A 22,481-nucleotide genomic window follows, 5' to 3' on the forward strand; every position below is an offset into this window, starting at 1 on the left:
ATTTTTACGTGGAAAACCCTCAAAGATGTAAAAACCACGGGACCTTGTCCAGATCAACAATCCACTATGAAGTAGAACGTTACAACCGATCACAAGCACACACCGCTTGATCAAACCATCTTCACTCACGCGGGAGAGGATAAACAATAAGAAAATAAAGAAAAATGGAGAGATCTAACCGATTACGAGGAACGTAGAAGCGTTGAGATATCGAGTGCACAATAGATCACCTCTATGAGCACAACCTCCCTTCCACAAGCTTCCTCTCTCTCTTTCTCTCTCTCTCTCACCTTTGATAGCCCTAAACCCTTTAGCAAACCCTTGTAAAGCTTTAGGAAACCCTCTTGCATTACCTAGAAAAGCCCTAGGAACCCCTATTTATAGTTTAGGCAACTCCCTTCCGCACCATAGCGAAAACCGCTTCAAATTTACGCAATCCGCACAAAATCCAGACATGAATCTACGTAACCTCAACTGGTCGAGCAGCACAGAGGATTTAATTCAATTGGTCGCTGGACTTTGAGTCGAGCGCCACCCTCGACCGGTCGAGCGAGGCACTCGACCGGTCGAACCTGGGGAGAAAATCCCGATCATATATTAACTCTCCACTAAACCTAAATCCCACTTTAAATCTGAGCCCCTATTCGGATTAAATCTGAGTCACTAATTCTTGCTATACTAGGACTCCTATACAGAGAAACAAACTGATGCAGGACAATTAACCACTTGCTCTAAAGCTCGAATTATTAGAGCATGGCGAATCAATCCCCTTATCTCATAACCCAGGCTCCACATCTCATGGGTTAGGACCTTGGCTGAACCCCCCTCGTGGGCCCCAAATCACATGGGTACCGCCTCACACAGGTGGGGCCCACCTCACACAAACCACCTGCCTCACACGGGGCGCCCACCCCGGGTGTGTCCCCTTATCCCACAGGCTACCCCACTCGAGCCCGGTGTGAAAATGCCCCTGCATTACAAACCCTACATAAACCTCTGTTAAATAAACGAGTGAAACCCATGTTTAGCCCACTGTAAAGGTTCTAAAGCCACCAAAAACTGTTCGTTCAGCTCCAACGAAATAGGCACTACAGCCCATACACCACCAGCAATTGGACTCTCTGATCAAACAAAACCACCACATGCAGTTCACATATGTACATCCAATCATATTAAGTCTCTTAGTCATGAGGATGCTGGTAACATCAGGATGATGTCAGCCACTGATTAGCCCTCCGGCTATTTGAATTGTTTCCATATGCATAGATAATGGATCCAAATCTCACCCTATATTGTTGTTGCCGTTGGGCCATCCATTGGGCCCCATATGGGACTTATTTGGGCCCACATCAGGTCCTAATATCATCCCAGATCGCCAACTCTTCCTGTGTCTGTGTTGGCCTTCATCTTGGATCTCCTGTTTGCATCATAATGATTCCATAGAGTAATCGAAAGATCAGGGAAGTGACCGGCAAACTCAGTAATTAGACTATACCAAGTGAAGACTTGATCGAGCTTTAAGTGGAACCAACTCCACAAACCTTTTGCAAGTCAGTTGTTCTTATGATTTTGCTTAAGCAAAAAGCTCAGCCAGAACTTGAAAATCAATTATATTTTTACTTGACTTCTTGAATCGCCTTGGTCAAGAAGGGGAGCCAGTTCCTCTTTCAGGGTGAAGACGCCAAATCTCTTGATATTCAACTTATGTTGCAGAATTGTGTGCAATAGTGCAATTCATTTTCTATCAGATCATGAAGCCTTGAGCATGTAGATATGATAAAGGAGGGTTTAGATTGACTCTCTCAGTCCCTTGTGGGTTGGGAGATACGAAAGAAGCAGAGACTAGAGCTCCAATTAAAGGATTAAGCATCTTTTCTAATTCTTTACGGAGAAGATTAATAGTGGGGTGTCACTCAAGCAATGTTATCATGTGGGAGTTGCTCAAATGGTTCTCTATCTTCCTTGACATTAAATAAAGCTTTGGTAATTATAAAATAAAATCACGCCACACACACTTAATTCGTCATTGTTGTCGTCATCTAAAGCCTTAACCCGACTAACTGGTGACGGCTACATGTATCTTTCCACCAGTCTACTCTATCAAGGGACATAACTTCAGTTAAACCATAGGTCATCGTACTTTCTTATTACCTCGACCCATGTCCTTTGGGCCTTCCCCTTTCCCTTTTAGAGCCTTCAACTTGTACCAATTCACTCCTAACTAGCACAGTTATTGGTCTCCTTGCACATGACCAAACCATCTAAGTTTATTGTCCCTCATGGCCTCATCTTGTTACCCATTGGTGCTACTCCTAAATCACTCAAACGCATTCATTTGTAATTATATCCCTCCTTGTCTTGCACTAGTCCATCTCAACATCCCCATTCAACTAGATTCATCCCATGGACATGTTGTTTCTTAACTGCTCAACATTGTCCCATGAACCATGGCTGGTCTTATAGCCAATAGCCATCCTATAAAATTTCCCTTTTTTGCTTTTGTGGTACACAATGATCACATAAAACTCCAATAGTACATCTACATGTCTTCCACCGGCTTGAATTCTACGGGCAACATCCTTCTCAATCTCTCCAAATGAATTGTCGACCCAAGATATTGAAAGTGATCATTTTGGGAAACTACTAGGTCAGCAATATTTACTAATTCCTCATTCTCACTCCTTTTGTTACTAAAATTGCACTTTGTATACTCTGTTTTAGTCCAACAAATTTTAAAATCCTTTAGATTCTAAAGCACCTCTCCATAAATTTAGCTCTATGTTTACACCCTCCCTCGCTTTGTCAATCAAAACTATGCCATCTACAAAACACCATATACCATGGGATCTCTTCCTACAAATGTCTCGTTAACCCATCCATAATCAGTAAAAATAAAAATAAAAAGTTATTGGCTCAATGCTGCCCCCTGGTGCAAGCCTACAATAATTGGGAACTCACTTGTCTCTCCGCTAGTGGTCCTCACATTTGTTATTGCTCCCTCGTGCATTTCCTTAATCATGTTAATATATCCTCTTGAAACTCCTCTCCCAACACTCACCAAATTAACTCACTACGGACCTATCATAAGCTTTCTCTACGTCCATAAAGGTCATGTGAGATCCTACTCCTTTCACTATATTTCTCCATAATTGTCTGAGTAAGAAAATATAATGCAGGGGCATTTTCACACCGGGCTTGAGTGGAGTGGCTTGTGTGAGGCCGGGGCACACTCGGGGTGGGCAGCCTATGTGAGGCAGGTGGCTCATGTGAGGTGAGACCCATGTGATGTGAGCCCATGTGAAGTGGGGCCCACGAGGGGGGTTTGGCCGAGAGCCTGACCCATGTGAAGTGGGGCCTGGGCTATAAGATAAAGGGATTGATTTGCCACGCTCTATCAGTTCGAGCTTTTAGAGCACGTGGTTAGTTGTGCTGCATCAAAGTGGTATCAGAGCAAGAGGCCTCATGTTCGAGACTCCTCACCAGGGATGATTAATGCAGGGGCATTTTCACACCGGGCTCGAGTGGGGTGGCCTATGTGAGGCGGGGGCATACTTAGGGTGGGCGGCCCGTGTAAGGTGGGTGGCTCATATGAGGCGAGACACATGTGATGTGGGGCCATGTGAAGTGATGCCCACAAGGAGGGTTCGGCCAAGGGCCTAACCCATGTGAGGTGGGGCCTAGGCTATCAGATTAAGGGATCGATTCGTCACGCTTTATTAGTTCGAGCTTTCAAAACAAGTGGTTAGTTGTCCTGCATCAAAATAGCTTCAGTGGTAGACCTCATTGGCATGAAACTAAACTAACTTTCTCATACATTCGTCTCATGCCTTAGTCTTTACTCCCAATCACTCTTTTGCAAAGTTTCATAGTATCGCTCATAACTTTAATCCGTGATAGTTAGTGCAGCTCTATCTCCTTTATTCTTATAAATAGGTACCACGGTACTTCTCCTCCATTCGTCTGGCATTTTCTTCGATCTTACAATCTTGTGGAACAATTTTGTCAACCATAATAATCTAGTATCTCTCATACACTTCCAAACCTCCATTGGTGCCACACACTTAATTGTGACAATAAATTATCGACTTTACAATTCATGTGTGTGTGTGCGCGCGCGTGTGTGTGTGTATTATTGACTCAAGAATAAAAGAAAAAGTCAAGGGCATCAAGAGCATCGACAATAGAAGAATGCTAATTTGCAGCTTGCTTCATAGAAGTACAATGCAACTTCCTCCATAGCACATGTGGGGAAAATGTAATGTGATTGTGAACTATCAATATGGTGGGCCACCATGTGGATGGATTCTCAGTCAAAAATTGCAGTGATTTTTTTTTTTTGGAAATATTTTTTTTTCTTGAAAAGGTATTATTTACCTTTCCAAAAAAAGAAATCGCAGTGATTGGAGAACTCTGATCATCCAGTTGTCATGAGCTTTCCTGGTTGAGTGGGGGGAGTATGCTCTGTTGTAGCCAACCATTCCTTTTCAGGCAACTAATGGATGGGTAACGCGGTCAGATTCGCTTGCCTTTTTGGATAGCACCTAGCCACATGGTGCCCCACTAGATCAACAGTCCTTGTACTTCGGATATTTGCCATCCGTTCTGTGAGGAGGGAGTTGCATAGTTTTCCTTTGAGGCGAATTGCATATCCAGGTTCTTGACAACATGCATAAAGAGGATATAATGCCATTAAATATCTCTGTGCATCAAAACTGTGTGTTTTCCCCCTGAACTTTGAAGAGAAAATTTATAGATATCAAGGATTTTGGAATATACCGGGTGGCAGAGAAAATATCATCAAACTTCTTTTTCAATGTTGAAGGATCTTGCAGTGGCCAGTTGGCATCATCTTGGTGGACAAATATCACATTTTCCAAAATAGCCTTTGAGACACCCATTAGGGCAGGAATTTCCCTGTCCATGTCAGCACATCTGTAGCTGAGACAAACTTTCTGCATATTGCCAACAGAGAAACAAAGAGAACTAAATCGAAGTGAATGGCATATTTATCACAATGTACAGTTGTAGCATGATGTAATTTTGTCTCAAAAGCTGATATGATAGAGTCAAAAGACATTCAACAACATAATAAATTAGCAGAAATGAGTCATTGCTCAGGCTAAATATACGTGTTCAAAATGACATGAAAACAAAATGAGCACATATATTCTTCTCCAAAAATTAGTTGACATAAGTTAGACATGAATTACTAAGTACCAGGGTAAACAGACCAAACAAATTGTTTGTTTCAAGCTTCATTAAAAGTTGACGGTAAGAAAAATGAGACATAATAACATCGTTCTTATGCCCCATGCTCCATGTTCAACAAAACTCAAGTATTTGTTCAATTTGAACACCATAGTAAAAAGCTATTGATATAAGATCTCACACTAAATCCACTGTCATCTTTTTTATAAAAAAAAAAAAATTAAAAAAAAGAGAGAGATCATCATCATCTTCATCGTCTAAGCCTTATCCCAATTCCCAAGGTCAGCTACACAAATCATGTTCGACCATTCCACTCTATTAAGGACCATAGCCTTAGTTGAAACAAAGGTTGCCAAATCTTTTCTTACGACCTCCACCTATGTCCTTTTGGGCCTTTCCCTTGGCTATTAGAGCCTTCAACTGGAACCAACTCACTCTTAAGCAGTGTGATTCGTGGTCTCCATTGCACACGGCCAAACCATGTGAGTTTACTTTCCCTCATCTTAATACCATTGGTGCCACTCTTAAGTTCCCTGGAACTCATTCATTTCTAAATCTATCCTTGTCTTGCTACACATCCTTCTCAACATCCTCATTTCCATTGGATGTGAGCCACTTTAGGGTCCACTTATGCGACCCTTGGTGGGCCACAAATAGTACACATGGCACTCTCCAAGAGTATCCCGTTGATTTTCTCTATCTAGTTAAGCATAGGAAATCTCCTTTTGGGGAAAAATTCCATATCCTCCTCCCTGAGCCTCCACAACCATTTTCCCGGAAGAGCTCAATTCGTCTTCTCCAAATCCTTAATAACAGCCCCCACTCCCCTTCTTCCAATGGTTCACACACCTCTTCCCACCCTAAGAGGTGAAACTTCTTATCATCCAACCCCTAGCACAAAAAATCTCTTCTTAGCTTCTCAAACCTAGCCAAGATTGACTTTGGGCATCTAAAGAGAGACGTGAAATATAAGGGCAAAATCAATAGAGCAGATTTAATGGAAGTGATTTGAGCACCAAGGGATAAGTACCGACACTTCCATTTCAATAACTTCCTTTCAAATCGCTCCACTATGTCCCGTAAGTGCTTTGTTGGCTTCCCAATACAAAAAAGGAGCCCAAAATAAGTTAAGGGGAGGGCTCCCACATAACAACCAAAAATCCTGATCAACCTCCTCCCTAGGCATTCGCACACCCAAAATCTCGCTCTTGGTGATATTCACTTTAAGACCTGACACCACTTCGAAGCATAAGATGATCATTCTCAACTTTTCCACCATAGTGTCATTTGCATCATAGAAGAGGAGAGTGTCATTGGCAAACTAGAGATGGGAGATTGGGAGATTCACCTCATCCACACTAAACCCACAAAAGAGGTTGACTTCTTGCCCTCCAGCTATCATCCTTCCCAAAGCCTCGGCTGCCACCAATCTTTCCCCTCTTATGCACATAGCCCAACCCCTTGATATTCTAACATAAGATCTTCATTTGAGCATTGACCTACCCCTCCTACCCTTCCTAGATTCAAAACTAGATTCCCCAGCTAAGAAGTTGACATTTGAAAATTGAAACAAGACTTACCAACTCCCTATGACCTCTAGGGGATCACTTGATCTTCCTCTTGGATGTTGGTTTAGATCTCTAGCTTCCCCTCTCCTTCACAAAAATGAACAAAGCATAAAGGGGTTCTACTTTGTCGCCAAAAGTGACACCCACCATTCTGCCTACTTGTGCATCACCACCCTAAAACATCTCTCTAGCTCTTGACGCTTTATCAACAATATTGTCTTCATCAACAAACCTTGGAGATCCCGCGTGGCTAATGGTGAGATCGAGCTCCCCACTACCACCGGGGGCCACTTGAAGTGGAGCTACCTCAAGCATCTCCCCAAGAGCACCCCCGAAGCTCCAATCAACTGGATTTACCGAACCAGCAACCTCATCACTCACCACTAGCCTACCTTCAGGAGGGAGCACCATCAAAACATCAAACGAGCCTTCACACTTGACCAACGCTTTGTTGAGGACGTCAACTCCACAGTCCCTATTGGTCCCCAACTCCTCCAACAGTTGCAACGAGAGCCCGTCCTTAGAATCACAAGAGCCACTCTCAGAGGAGGGCTCACCTCGAACTCATAAGAAAAAATTGATACACTTGAGATTATAAGGGGGGTAAGCAATTCACACGTGATTGAATAATTAATGCTACCCACACGAACCAAAGAAGGGAGAAACCGCACAAGTGAACTTAGGCACGTGGGAGGCATCATCGCCACTCACATCACCCAGGGTACGTGGCAAGCTCTCCGATTCGAAGCAGACACCTGCCATCGACAACCTGACGTTAGTGGGACACGCGTCTTCCAATGCCAATGCCAACACTACTACACGAGCTTCCAGCATCACTACCTAAGCCCCCTCTCCCGACCTGTCGTCACTGACCCTCCCTAGCACCCTGCCACATGTTGATTCCAAGTCGCTTCAACTAATGCCCGAGCCGCTTTCTGTTGTCGTCACTGAAGGAGGGTCGACATCGAGGACACGTGTCGAAGCCCTCGCACCTCTACTGACATCAAGCCATGTCCACTACCACCTCTGAGGCGGCGGCGTCGGGGACACACGTCGCCCTACGAAAGGTCTCAGGGCCAACTATTGTTCAAAAGACACAAGGCGAGTGCCACACATCCCTCTCCCCATTGTGCTCTGCCGAAGCGTAGATAGTGTACTCCCACATCCACCCAGCACTCGAGCTCCCTTGAGTCGGCCTTCCAGTGAGCTCTACCCCCACTCTGACCTCTCACCGCCTCTCAACAGCCCCTGGGCTCTCCTTCACCACCTTAATGGATTAAAATTATCTTCAGAGCCACTATCGTTCTCTCTCTTAACGAAAATCCAAGGCACCAGAACCTTCGATCATATCTTCGTCACCAGATCGATCATCAACACCTCACAAATACAAGAACACTTTAGAAAACCACAACTCCAATGGAATCCCCCAAATGTGGTGCCACTCTCTCTCCCACCCAAACATTGATCTCTTCCCAACAATATAACCGCTACACTAGTCCTTCACCAAAGAGAACCCTAGCAATCAAAACTCGATCCATATCCATCTTCAATCTAAAGGATATGCAAAACAAGACTTTAATAGAGGCTTGAGGGTATAGTCTTCCAAGCATTCTCTATCACCTTGGGCTGTACGAACACTACTAGGCCCACACTTCTTCTCCTTCCAAAGCCATCTCTCCTTCCTCAACTCCTGCTCCCCTTTGGAAATCTCACTGTTTGGCAGATCCTCTCCGGAAACACCACCAACCATGACGTCCCTAAAAGAGGCACCTACCCTAGCTTGCTGATGGTACTCTTTCCTTCCTTCTGTGATGCCTTCCACCCCAACCTATCCTCCTTTCCCTATTACTTTCCCAACCTCCACCACCTTCTTCGATATCTAGTGATTCACCATCTCTAGACCATACATGGCCCTTTACATCGAAAGCTTCGTGCTATCGAAATTCCTCCAACGCAGCACTGCCACGACAAAAGGGACTTCCTCCCCCCTCTCTAAACGAACAAAGGCGAACCCCCAAAGCTTCCCCAACCCCCTCTCCCTACAAATTACCACCTCCTTCACCGCTCCTACCCTCCCAAAGACCATTCTGAAGTTGAGTTTTATCCACCCCTTCAAGAAATTATCCAAGAAGACGGTGGGGTACACGGGGTACAACCTAGAGGAGTTGCCCCCGACACCCTTCACTGCCTTACGGGATTTCTCCACCTAAATCAATTCCCCTTCTAAGTTTTGATTCCCCTCTATATCCCTTTCACCCAAGGTTTTTTACGAAACCTCTTTCCCCCTTGTGCAGAGCTCCATACCTTACATCTCCTCCATCCCCAACCTTCACCTCCCCTTTCCCAAGGACAGTAGTAGACTTACTGTCTCTACCCTCCTGCTTCTCTCTACATCGCTCCTTCCCAGTGAACCTTTGCCATGGTACCCCAGATGGTTATGCTCCCTCATCTTGCTTTGCACGTCATGCTCCTTACCCTACACATGTTTATGCAATTTTCTTAACCTACTCATCTCTTTTTTCGATAATGAGATAGATGGTTTCCCACAGCTCCCGCCTATGAGCATAGCCCTTGCCTTCCTCTCACTATCGATCCAACGACCAAGCTCTGAAGGGGGTTTTGTATCTCGATCTTATAAAACCCCTCCACTTAGGTTTGCCTCCTGAGACTCCTCTCAAAAACCTTCAATATGCCATGGACGGAGCCCTCGATAGAGCATTCAAGTGTCCTCTCATCTCAAACACACAAGATTTGAACTCCGGAGACCCTCATTTTTTAGATGGCTATTCATACCCATATAATGTATAAGACCAGGCTAATAAAGATGTGATACAGCCATGTTGGTCAAATCTTGTACCAATATTCAAAAACTTGCATGGAGAATATGAAGATTGTGTTAAGTAAATTCCAATGAAACTAAATGAGAAGCCTAAAGAAATATTTGATTTCAAACAACAATGCTTGCAAGAGAGATACGCTTAGTTGATAGCCCATGGGAATAGCCCATGGGAATACTAACAATACATTGTCACTGTAGCTTGGTAAAAAGATCTATCAACAATTGGATGATGTTGTCAGAGCACCAAATAACACTCGATCAACTATACGTAAAGCCCTCTTTGGTCATTGCCTTTAGGAAGTTTATTTGTAGTAATTTTTATAATTTGCATTATTTTGTTGGGTTATATAATTTCACATTGTTGCTTGGGCGTCATTAGTGACATTGTAGTTCTATTTCTCATTTTCACTTAGAGATTGAGGGGAGTATTTACCATGTTAAGACTTCTTAAGGGGAAGATTGGAAGAAAGCCCATTTAGGTGAGGTCGAGGAGGCAAAAGATAGAATTACTCAAGAGATACAATCACTTGATTTAAGGGAGGAATATGAGCCTCTATCTACAGAGGAGAAGAATATGCAATCTCGCTTAAGATTAGACAGTCTAAAAACAAATTGGAGGAAGATAAGCGGCGACATCTATCCATGGCTACTTGGCTTTAAGAAGGGGACAAGAATACAAAATTCTTCCATGGTGTTAATGCTAGACGAAGGTGCAATCAAATACATAGCCTCGAGGTGAATGGCTAGAGTAGAAGATACGGAAGCGTTGTGCAATTCGATAGTCAATTTCTTTGTGGAACTTCTTAAGGAGAGCTGGAATCAGCCTAGAATCGACAATTTGGAATTCAACAGGATAATGAATGAGGATGCAGATAATCTAGAAAAGTCGGGAGCTTGAAGAAGTGAAGGCAATTGTTGCATCCATGGGAAGTGACAAGGCTCTTGAGCCATACCAATTTCTTATCGTCTTTTTTTCCACTATTTTTAAGAGGAAGTGAAATATGATTTGATGGCATTTATTTCACTGTTCTTCAATAAGGGTTGTCTTTCGAAAGATGTGGGGACATCTTTTATCGCCCTCATACGAAAGAAAGAAGGGACAAAGTGCTTGAAGGATTTTAAATATATAGCTTGATTGAGAGTACATACAAAATCTTAACAAATATTCTTGCATCAGATCTCAAAGGTGCTAAGGAATGTCGTATCCAAAGCATAAGAGGCTTTTGTCCATGGCAAGCCAATTCTGGATGGAGCATTACTAGCTCACCAATGCATCAATTTGAGGTAGAGGGCAATAAAAATGGTGTAATATGCAAGCTCGACATGGAGAAGGCCTACAATCATGTAGACCAAAAGTTTCTTAACTATATGCCGGAAAGATTGAGATGTGATGCTACATGGAGAAAATGGATTTAGGAATGTGTTAGCTCAGGGGTACTTTGTGTCGATGAACAAATTGCCTAAAAGCTTCTTTAGGAGTTCGAGAGGTATGCAACAAGAACTATTGTCCTCATTCCACTTCACTGTTTTTTTCTAGAGAGAGATAATTGAAATTTATTGAAAAGCCCATTGAAAGGCGGGAAAAGAAAACAACTTGACTCGACAATTCAAAAAAGGAGGAGAGACTAGCAGACTTTGCTACTTTTATAAAGGAAGCCCAATCCATAAGATTAGTGAGGTTGGAAAAACCTGTGCCTTGGAGTTCAAGAAATATATCCATGTATATCTTGAGAAGTCATCGATAAAATATCACATAATATCTCAAGCCAGACATAGAATCGGATATTGACCCCAAACATCAGAATGCACAAGCTCGAAAGGAGTTGTGGCTTGAGAAGTAGGAATAGAAAAAGGCAAACTTTTACTCTTAGATAAATAGCATGAAGGGCAAGAGAAATCAATAGAAGTTCTATTAACTTTCAGTTGTTCTAAAATACCAGAAGTAAACAAATGTGATAATCTATCTAAATGTGGATGGCCAAGACGACAATGCCAGAGTTTCCACGTTTTATTTGCATTACTAATCTCGATAGAAGAAGGAGAAAAGAAACAAGAAGATTGAGTAACTGAACTGTAAAGATCGAAAGAAGAGTCGTCCTTCTCTCCTACCCATCCCAACTACCTTCCCTGTTACCAGATCCTCCACAAAATAGCAATCAGGAAGAAAGATCACTAAGCATTGGTTATGTACAAGATGACCCACAGAGATAAGATTAGCAGACAAATGGAGGACATGAAAGACATCGGTCAGAGTAAATGTACGATGTGTAGAAGGAGAAAATGATAACGACCCAACAGAAGAAATAGGTAACTTTGCTCCATTAGCAACAGAGATGGCTTGATTACCTTTGTATGGCCGAACATTGTGAAGAGAGGAGACAATACATGTCATGTGATTGGATGCACCAAAATCAAAATATCATGGAGACCTAAGAGTTGTACCTGATAGTCCAGCAACAGACAAGGCTTGTACAATCTGTTGGATCATCTCTAGAGAAAGAGGTCCATTAGTGGAGGGAGTAGCCAAAGTACTAGCAGACAAGTCATCAGTTGCAATTAAGTAAGCTTTTCCTCTATCTTTATTCTTCTTTCTACATTCATGGATGTTATGGCCATGAATCTTGCAATACGTACAAAAATGACTATCTTTGCAGGTCGTTGCGAGATGGCCGAATTTCTCACACCAATTGCATTGGACATGAGACATGTCCCAATGTCTTGGTGTAGAGGAAGATGCCAGAAGGACAGTATCTGAGCTGCTTGCAAGCTGGGGTGGGCTCGAAAGAGCTTGGAGACATTACTCTTCTACCAACAAATTAGATACCACGGCACTCATTGCAAGAAGTGGATTTCGATTGAGTAACGTGGCCCGAGACAATGCTCAAACTCAGGGTGTAGTTTCATAAGCAACTGACAAACCCGAGTGCGTTCACGCATACTTTGAAAGATGGTGATGGCATCTGCTGGAAAGTTAGGATTCATCATCGTCATCTCAGTCCAAATGGCCATGATAGCATTATAAAATTCTTGGATTGTCCAATCACCTTATGTGATTTGAGCCAAGTCTTGCTCTAACTGATACAACCTAGCATCATTACTCTGCTGATAAAGTATTTTTAAATGATCCCACATTGCTTTTGTGATCCTATGAGGAGTTAGACCTACAGTAATAGCCTTATCAACTGAGTCCAGAATCCAAGTAATAATTTTTCCATTCTTTATTTTCCCATCATTCATTTCTTTTGGTCGATCCATTCCATGTACAGAATCCCTTCCATTAACAATACCCCACAATCCTCGTCCTTGAAGAAAATTCTCAAAATGAATGGACCAAAGACCATAGTTGGTGCCATCAAATGTGCAACAAAAAGATAAATCTCAATCCATGATTTGAAGAAAATGTAATGGGTACTGGCAACAAATATATATATATATATGGACAAATGCTGGACATACCTTGACAGAGGAAGAAATGTTATGATCTCAAGAAATCCCAATACATGCTGAGCGATAAGTCTAAATCTGATGGTAGATGCCGATAAAATCCCACTGAAACAGATGCTGGGGAACAATGGCAAATAAACCAACTACATTTCAGTTGCAGGGTCACAACCTCAAAAGGTTGATGTAAGAAGTAAGCTGCTGCTAGCAATAAGGTCTAACACAGGAAACAATAGCTGTGATGGCCCAATTGTAACTCAATAAGAGTAATAGCCCAAACAGATAGGTGTAGATCTCTGATCTCATCACAGCAGAAAAAGCAACGCCAATCTCAGCGAATGGAGAAAAACGGATGACAATAATAGTACCACGTTGGAGGTGGGTGGTTTCGAATGTGCAAAGGAGCCCCTGGAATAGGTTCTCTGCACAGATCAACTACAGCAGGTGCAATCTGAGCGCGTCAAATCTGCCGAAAGCAATGGTGTTGGAATGTAAGGATGAAGATGCTCCAATCGTAGGTGGAGGTGCAGTGGGGTCGCAACAAGGACATTACGATCGGAACAGTGTTGACACCAGATGAAGGTGGTGGATAGAGATCACAGTCGCAGGATCTCGCGAAGGTGGGTTGGGTTTCAAAGGTGTGTGCGACAGGTGGTGGGTTTTCGTCTACCAGAATGAATGGCGAAGGCTACTGTCAGCGGCGCTGACAAGGAGGGCAGCAATGGTGATTTCTGGGTTTACACGGGTTTGGAAGATGGATTTTCGAGAATGGTAGATCTACGATCTTTGACAGCAACAATGTCAGATCTAGACAACGATGGTGGTTTTCACCGAGGGTTTGAGTTTGCCAGATCTGGACAACAATCATAGCTTACGAGGAGACAGCGTGCGGCGACGGAGACCATGAACACAACAGACTGATGGCAAGTGGCGATGGAGGCCGTTGAAACACAGGAACCCAACTATCAACGCTCTTATACCATGATAGATTTGGAGGCATGAGAAAGGTATTGGAGAATTCTCCTCTAATTTTCCTATATTGATTTAGCCCCGAAAGGGTTTATTTATGAAGATATACAACCGATGAATCTCGCTAAATATGGAAGAAAGTAAATTACAATATTACAATCTTACTATACATGAAAACTATCTTGCAATACATGGAAACTGGCAATCAAAACCAACCATGAGATCCTCGTATCCGTTCATACACTCATTTAATTGAGATTTTGATCCGTTCATCTTACTCATTACCCGGGTATATGCTTAACCTACCATTGAAATCACAATCTAAGGAACATTACTCACATGTACATATACATGTATATACTTTTACACATCCCAAGCCTATACATCTTAACACACTTGATTAATCATCAACGAATCGAATCAACACTTTATTCGATTTAAGGAACTCATTTTAACTATTCTTGCGACAATTCAACACGCACAATGGTGGGCCACCGAGAGTCGCAAGCTAAGATCAATCTACGGCCAAGCCCCAACCTTGCACACGTGTGAACTAGCGCACGTGCGAGCATGTACATGAATCCAGTGAAGAGTTCTCTTCCAATGATCAAAGGCAGCAACGAAGAAAACTTCCTCTTTTGTTTCCTTCGTTTTAGGAAACTCGAGCTATCTATGATAGGAAGCACAACCTTCGTTGGCAAGAAATCCTCACCATGCAAGATCCTCAGATCGGCGTATAGTCGAAAATTGAATCCGTATCTCCGTATGCTTCTCCAGTCGCACAGTATCTCTAAAGCAACCGTTGTTTTAGCAGGAGTATCTGCCCAACACATCTGAGCCGTTCAAACTAAGATTCCAACCAATATATGTCATCCAAACACCCCAAATAATCGAATACCAACGAGAAACCAGCTATAAACATGTCTTCCTCATCGTTTCTTGAGTCATTTGCAACAGCGAAGAAAATCAATCAAACTGCGAACCCACCGACCAAGTGCATCTAGAAGCTTTGATTTACACCATCCACAAGCTCTATGAGGCCCACCAAGACCGTCCATAAGCTTTGGAAAGAAGAAATAACCATCGGGTTTAAATCTGTCATTGTAACAACTCTTCTTCCTCGCAAAGAAGCCACTATCGTAGAACTTTGTGTGATCGAAGGTTCACGATATTTTTAAAAAAATAATAAATAACCTTACCGTTTTGAGGCCCACATATTCCATAGTGAATCATCGTTCACTAGAATCAGACCCGACATCCAAAAGAATTGAAAAAGCTTTGAAATGTCCCGCTACTAGAACCTTCCCGCAAACCCATTCGATGCCGAGTCCTCTTGTGACTCTAATTTCCGGAACTCTCTAGAGAGGCTAGAGAGTCTATAAAACCCTCGCCACACGAATGAGATAGAGAAGAGAGAGAGAGAGAGAGAGAGAGAGAGAGAGAGAGAGAGCTCGAATTTGACTCAATGAGTTGAGTTGGATCGGGTCATATCCAACATCTAGCGTTGGACATGGATTGAGAAGAAGAAAGAAGGAGAGAGACAGAGAGAGAGAGAGAGAGAAGGAGAAAACAGTAAGAAGAAAAACAAGAGAGAGAGAAAGGAAGGTCAAGTCAACCCGTTGAGTCGCAAACGAGTTAGGTCGACTCCGGCTGATTCGGGTCTTGGGTCAAGTCGAGAACTTCGATGGGTGAGTGATCCTCTCATCCTGAATTCCCTCCACTTTGTTACAATTTTGTATTATCCTTCCAATTTTCTATTTCTTTTTCTTTCTTGTTTCTTCTTGTCAATAAGTTAAGGTCTTAGGTAAGAGACCTCTTACAACCTTTCTTATTGAGTTTTATATTTAAGTATTTGAAATGTCTTCCTTCTAGTTCAGCCTTTTGCCTCAGGTCTAGCCCTTCCACTTGTAGGAATAACTCTTTTTCTTTCTTTTTGACTCAAGGGCTTCCCTTGACTACCATTACTTGATTCTCAAAGATTTGGGTGTGTCTCTTGCATTGCTCACTTCCCAAGGAATAGCCCTATGATAACTTGAATGTTGAATGTTACCTCCCTTTGTATATTCCCATAGCATTATTAATCCCTCCTTTGATTTATTGTAAACTTAAGGATTAATTATTGAGTTGTGCTTGAACTAAACTAATGATTGCATTATGAATGCTTGAGAATTGTTATCATCATCATGGAATTCATACCATTACTTTATTTGGAATTACTTTTGGTTGGATGACAGATCGATGAGTGTGTTTGATTTACTCATCGGCATGCATGGTTGATTTACAACATGTTCCTAAGGGCCATGCAAGATCTTGTCGCTCCATTGGATTATTAAGCATGGTTGATTTGCTCAATTGGATTGGTAAGCATGGTTGATTTGCTCATCGGCGTGCATGGTTGATTTGCCACCTCGTCAGACTGATTAGGTGAGCATGGTTGATTTGCAACAGGTTTCTAATGTAAGAGCGGTACAAGATCCTGGTTAACATCACAACTCACTGGACTGGTCAGGTGAGCATGGTTGATTTGCGACGGGTTCCTAATGTTAGAGCATGCATGTTCGTGGACATCTGGTTAATTGAATATACTACTACATTCACTACTGCTTTCATTACATCACGACAACATGGTTCATTCATGACATCCCTGTATAAATTTCATCAATGACGTTATTTTGTTAATATCCTATTCAGTTCTATCTATCATTGAATTGGTTTCTATTGTATATCAATTGGAATTCAACTGTGGTGGATAGTATACGATCTCACTAGGTTTTTAGCTCACCCATATTTGCTAGCGCTTACAAGTTTTCAAAATGAGAGAGAAGCAGAAAATGAAGAATACTTAGATTGTGACTTTCATTAGATTTTAGAGCTTTAGTTTATTTTTACTTGAGAATTTATAACAAATTTGAAGTAGAGAACTATGAAAGGATTTACTAGTAGTAGAGGATTTGGATTTTGAATTCTTAAAGTTTAATTTAAAGTTTAAGTTTTAAATATTATGGCTTGGATTATTTAAATAATGATTTGGTTTGGATGTATGATAAATTGAATGTGAATGTGATGAATGAATGCATGAAATATTAATTCACACCCAGAGCTCAAGATCAAGGTCACCGTACTCAAGTTCCAAATTTCGAGGCATGACAGATGCACCAGATGCATGGGTTGGATGCATGCCATGCACACACCATGGTGGACCCCAGTGCTAGTCCAGGTGTTTTCTATGGTCGGCATCCCTCCCCATGTCCCATTGCAGCCCATATAATGTTCGGATCAGCCTAATTTTCACCATCCGATAAATTCCTACGACAAGGAGACCACATTATAGATCCGCCACATGTCGAAAACAACCGTCCACAAGGACGAAGCAATCCGGAGTCAGACTAGCTATTCTAGGAAAAAGCTCCTGACGAGCATGATCCCTGCACCTAATATCCACCTATAAACAGATGCATAGGCTGTTAGCAGGATGTTGCAGAAAGCAAGATTAATGAGGTTGATTCAAAGTTTTGACGTGGAAAATGCCAATTTCCATATTTCCCACCTTAAGTTCTTTGCTACTTTGAGGTGGTTTCAAGCTTGAAAATCAATACCCATATGACTGAGGTTTATGAGTTCTTGTTGAATCCTAGGGAGGTGCAGAGATTTGTTGGGGTATTTGTATAAAAGGCAGCTAACCTTCATCTTACTTAGGTCTTCCTCTATGTATTGGCAAGCTAGTAGCTTGTCGGACAAGGTAGATAGAATCGAAAGAAAGCTTGGATTTGGAAGTGCAGGTACCTGTCACTAGGTGGTATAATAACTCTCACCAAGGTAGTAATGTTCAATATGCCTTCGTATTTCATGTTATTATCCCAATGTCCCTCAAGTGCACCCCTAAAAGTTGTATCGAGAACCCAAAAATCAGGCTCATCTAATTATTAGGTAGGCTGCAAATTGAAGTGATGAGGCCCACATGATGGTTGAATTGGCCAAATTATGGGACAACCAATCATAATATTCATGATGGGATGCACCAGATGCATGGGTTGGATGCCATGCAAAAACCATGGTGGGCCCTGGTGCCAATCCAGGTGTTTTCTATGGTGGGCATCCCTCCCCATGTCCTGTTGTAGCCCACATGATGATTGGATCAGCCTAATTGTAGCCCACATGATGATTGGATCAGCCTAATTGAAGCCTCATGTCCTACGGCACCCGCCATATTGTAACCACTATGCATCAGAAGTGGATAGGATCCAAACCTTTCACTTAATGGGCTGAAATGAGGATGGGCCATAGACCAAAAAACATGTTCTATTCAGAAAATTTTACTTGTCTAACCAGTGGCATAGAGATATTACTTGTACACATCACAAGATATTTAAAGATACGTTTATAGCTAGCTGCAATCAATCCTTACCTCTCCTGTATGAGGATTGATTGTTTGTAAGACACTCTCAATTGCTTTATACTCCATCTTCGATGCCTTCTGCGTCAGCTGAAACGATCTTATGCACACCACATCCTTGCCAGCTGCCGTCTTGAATCGCAGCTTTATTTGCCCTTTCGTTTCTGTCTCCCCAGCAACCTGCAACAACCACAACAAACAGAATTACAACATAACAGATATGCAATAGCAACTCACAGAGAGCAACCATCCAAAATGCACTCTCCCTACATGTCCCATTGTAACAACATGCATGCAAACAAGAGGCCATTCATCCCGCAGTCCCCACCATGTACGTACCACAGCCTAAAAATCAAGCCAGTCCAGTCATCAGGTGGTCCACACATTTATATAAACAAGAAGCAGTTATGATGAACTCAACAGCGGCCCACATTCAACGTACACATGCTGCCCACTTGATGACCAAACCACAGAAAAATCCAAGTGGGACCCACGTGATGATCAACCGAGACCTCAAACACACAGGTAAAGATGCCACCTGTGGGTAGAGTAGGATTTGGGTGACCAACCCTGCAAGCAGACATACTACTTTTCGAATTGAGGCTTCATTGAGATGAAAGAACCGATTGAATTGCAAACATTCAATCCAATAGTGAGAAAAATGACCAAAAAAAAAAAAAAAACAGTAAATCCTTCTATAGAAAATGCAATTAGCCATCAAACTATAATTCAAACTAACACAACTGTAATTTGGACCCCAAACACTCAATACAAACCCTACAGAACAAAACCACCATTGGGTCATTTCCACTCCTTTCTGGTAACAATCCCAATTCAATTCGATATTGCATCCAAACGTGCCCTTTTTTTTTCTAAGATTGCATCCAAACGCACCCATATAGAGATAGATAGAGAAAGAGAGATGGTAACGGCGAGACATCAGACCTTGGGATCGTGTATGAAACTATGGCCGGATCTCGCGTTGGGAGGCAACTCTCCGGTGCAAGCGTGCTTCAAGCATTCGATGATAGTCTGCAAATGGCGGAATCGGAAAATGAAAAATCAGAGAGAGAGAGAGAGAGAGATGAAAAAGGGGCATGGAAGAGGGTAGAAATTACGGTTTTGCCAGCGCCGTTGGGACCGACTATGAGGGTGAGGGGTCTGAAGAAGGTGATGACGTGTTTGTTTTCTGGGTCGAAGCTACGGATGCCCTTTATCAGCATCTTATCAACGGTGCTCATCTTCTCTTTTCTCTGATATCTCAGAGAGTGAGTGAGAGATGGAGAGTATGAAACCCTACAAGCAAGGAAAGAGGAAAAAAAAATGGCGGGGAGGGTTTTGGGTTAGGCATGTAAGACCCTTATGATGGTTTACCACCATTTAAGAAATGGTGGTGGTTCTTCAACTGTATACATGGCCTAGTTTTATGGTAATCCATACCGTCCAAATTGGTATACCAGTCGTGGATGGTATAAATCAGTAATTATATTAAATAAAATTGATATATTCTATTTACCATTGCATTTGAGATAATTGTTATTTTTATTGCCGTAATTTGACTGGTCAGGATTACTCTATCCGTGCGATTTTATACATGCTTTATCAACGGTGTGCCCACGATTTGAACCGTCTCAGTTCTAAATGGATTTCGGATGCGAAGAGGATGAGTCAGCGCCGTTTTCAAAATGGTGGTGAACCGCAGTGTAAACATCGTTTGGAATACGTGAATTTTGTAATGAGGAGCTCATGTGGATACTCTGTGGGGCCCACCGTAATGTATGTGTTTTATCTCTTCCGTCCATACGTTTTATCAGCTCATTTTAGGTCATGATTCCAAAATTTAAGCATATCCAAAGCTCGAGTAAACCACAGTCCAACAAACAGTGAGAATAATGACCTCCACCGTTGAAATCTTCAACGGCCCACAGTGACTTTTATTTCTCATCCAACCTGTTCATAAGGTCACAAAGACCTGGATGAAGAGAAAACATAAGTATCAGCTGATCCAAAACTTCTGTGCGCCCCAGGAAGGTTTCAACGGCGGAGGTCACTATCCGACGGTTTTCTTTAGTGTGGTTCACTTGAGCTTTGGATGTTCTTCAATTTTGGGCTCATGCCCTCCAATGATCTAGAAAAACGGACGGACGGCATGGATATAATACATAAACACAATGAGCCCCACAGAGCATCCATGCGTGGTGTAGGGGTGTACATCCGAGTGAGTTGGCCTCAGCCTGACCCGGCCACTAGCTGACCTCAGCTAGAACTCGGCTTGGCTCAGTCAACTCAGCTCGATTTGGCCTACAGCTCAGGGCTGACTCCAATCGAAGATTGAGCGGAGTTCATCGTTAAGGTATTTTCACAAACACCTAGACTGTACCTTAGAAATGTCACTATATTTGAGATGGTAACAATAGTTTTACAAGTACGTGCGAGTTTCTTACACATACCATCAATGCCCCCGCTACACTTCTTTGAGTCATTTCATCAAATACTTAACCAGCAACATTAATATCAAAGTAATTGAGTCACCAAACTAATTCAATTCAAGTAGGGTTTGATTTGAGTTGAGTCGCGCTGGAGCCAACTTGAACTCATTTTTGAACTCAAAAAAGCAGCGCAGTTTGACTTGAACCCAACTTCAAGCCAAGTCAAACCGGGCTTTTTCAAGTCAAGTCAAGTGAGCTAACCGAGCTCCCACGGTTGGTGTACACCCCTAGTGGTGAGCTCCTCACTGCACAGTTGGCTTCCATTCAACGTATAGGCGTATAATATACATATTAACCGCCCCGTTGGAGCTTTATTTTCAAAGATAGGACGTATAAAAAGCATATAATACGTGATCTATACATGTCCATGTAATACATTGCTGTTATAAAAATAATGAAATAAGAAATTATTATTTCATAAGTCCCAATCCTAATAAGAAATCGTAACCATTGATTTGGGACCCTTCTTTCTTTAAATTGGACCATTGGATTTATTGATCATCTTTCAAAAACTGTCCGCCAATGCCATTGGTAGATGCCAAACAAGCACAAATATAGGTCAAATGATATATCTAAATTGGACATATGCAATTTTCAAATGCTTGTGCATGACGGTTCATACTCTAGTCTGAAAGCTTTTCTCGGAGTAGGCGGCTGTGGTAGATTTTGAATAGGAGAAGGTCTAAGTCCAACGGATTGGACCACAGTTTGTGGTCCACCCACTGGATAATTTACAATCTATTAAGTGCATGGGAAATCCAATCCGTTCAATAGATTGGCCCTTCCATGAGAATCTCTATCTAAAAATATCAGCTCTATCTACTCATCAAGTGGACCAACATGTATCTTTTATTTATCAATGGTTATAAATTATTTTCTATGGTGTGGCTCACTTAATGAGTTTATTAGGTCAGGATTTTTCACATAGAGTTCCTCAACATGAGATTAATCTATTAAATGGATTGGATTTCCATTGCATTAAACATATCAAAAGTTATTCATTGGGTGGACTATAGCCTGTGGTCCGTTAGACTTGAGACCTCTTTTAAATATCATATATTAACTCATTTTAATGGCTGAAATTGTAGAATTCATTTTTCTTGCCAAAATAAGAATATTTCATAAATCACAACCATTGATTTAAGTAGAGTTATACATGAGTTGAATCGAGTTGAGCTTGGCATGGCTCCAACCCCAACTTGAACTCAGTTCAACTCAATCTTCAAACTTGACTCCCAAGCTCGGCTCGTTTTGGTCAGTATCTCGGGCTAACTTGAGTCAAGCTCAAGTGTACGTGATATTTTCTTAAACACATAAATTGCATATTCAATCTCTCATGCTTCAAATGTAAATCAATAAGAGCGTTTTGCAGACATTTAATCAAACACTCGGCAAGTAGTATCAAGATTCATTGAAGCATTTTATCAGACACTCGACAAATAACATTGAGATCAAAATGATTGAGCCATTAAGCTGATTTGATTTGAGTCAATTCAAGTCGGGGATCGAGTCGAGCCAAGCTCAAACTTAGCTCAGCATTTTTTTTCAAGCTCTAAAAATCAGTTCGCCTCAAT

General features: G+C 42.0%; 1 protein-coding gene across 2 annotated transcripts in view; it reads right to left on the reverse strand.

The window, feature by feature from the left end:
• The window catches only part of LOC131239599 (DNA repair protein RAD50), a 79,989-nt gene extending 60,250 nt beyond the window's left edge, over nucleotides 1-19,739 (reverse strand). Inside the window, exons 1-4 of one of the 2 annotated variants that reach the window (XR_009168290.1) lie at nucleotides 19,537-19,739; nucleotides 19,364-19,450; nucleotides 18,431-18,598; nucleotides 4,777-4,952 (exon numbers count right to left, since the gene is read on the reverse strand). Coding sequence is in view for 1 of the 2 variants with exons in the window: in XM_058237374.1 (XP_058093357.1) it covers nucleotides 4,777-4,952; nucleotides 18,431-18,598; nucleotides 19,364-19,450; nucleotides 19,537-19,659 (554 nt within the window). In the remaining variant the exon portion in view is untranslated. The remainder of the gene's footprint in view (nucleotides 1-4,776; nucleotides 4,953-18,430; nucleotides 18,599-19,363; nucleotides 19,451-19,536) is intronic. The other variant, XM_058237374.1, reaches the window with a different exon arrangement.
• Nucleotides 19,740-22,481: the final 2,742 nt, after the last annotated feature.

Source organism: Magnolia sinica, chromosome 3 (assembly GCF_029962835.1).
Source record: "Magnolia sinica isolate HGM2019 chromosome 3, MsV1, whole genome shotgun sequence".
NCBI classification, from domain to species: Eukaryota; Viridiplantae; Streptophyta; class Magnoliopsida; order Magnoliales; family Magnoliaceae; genus Magnolia; species Magnolia sinica.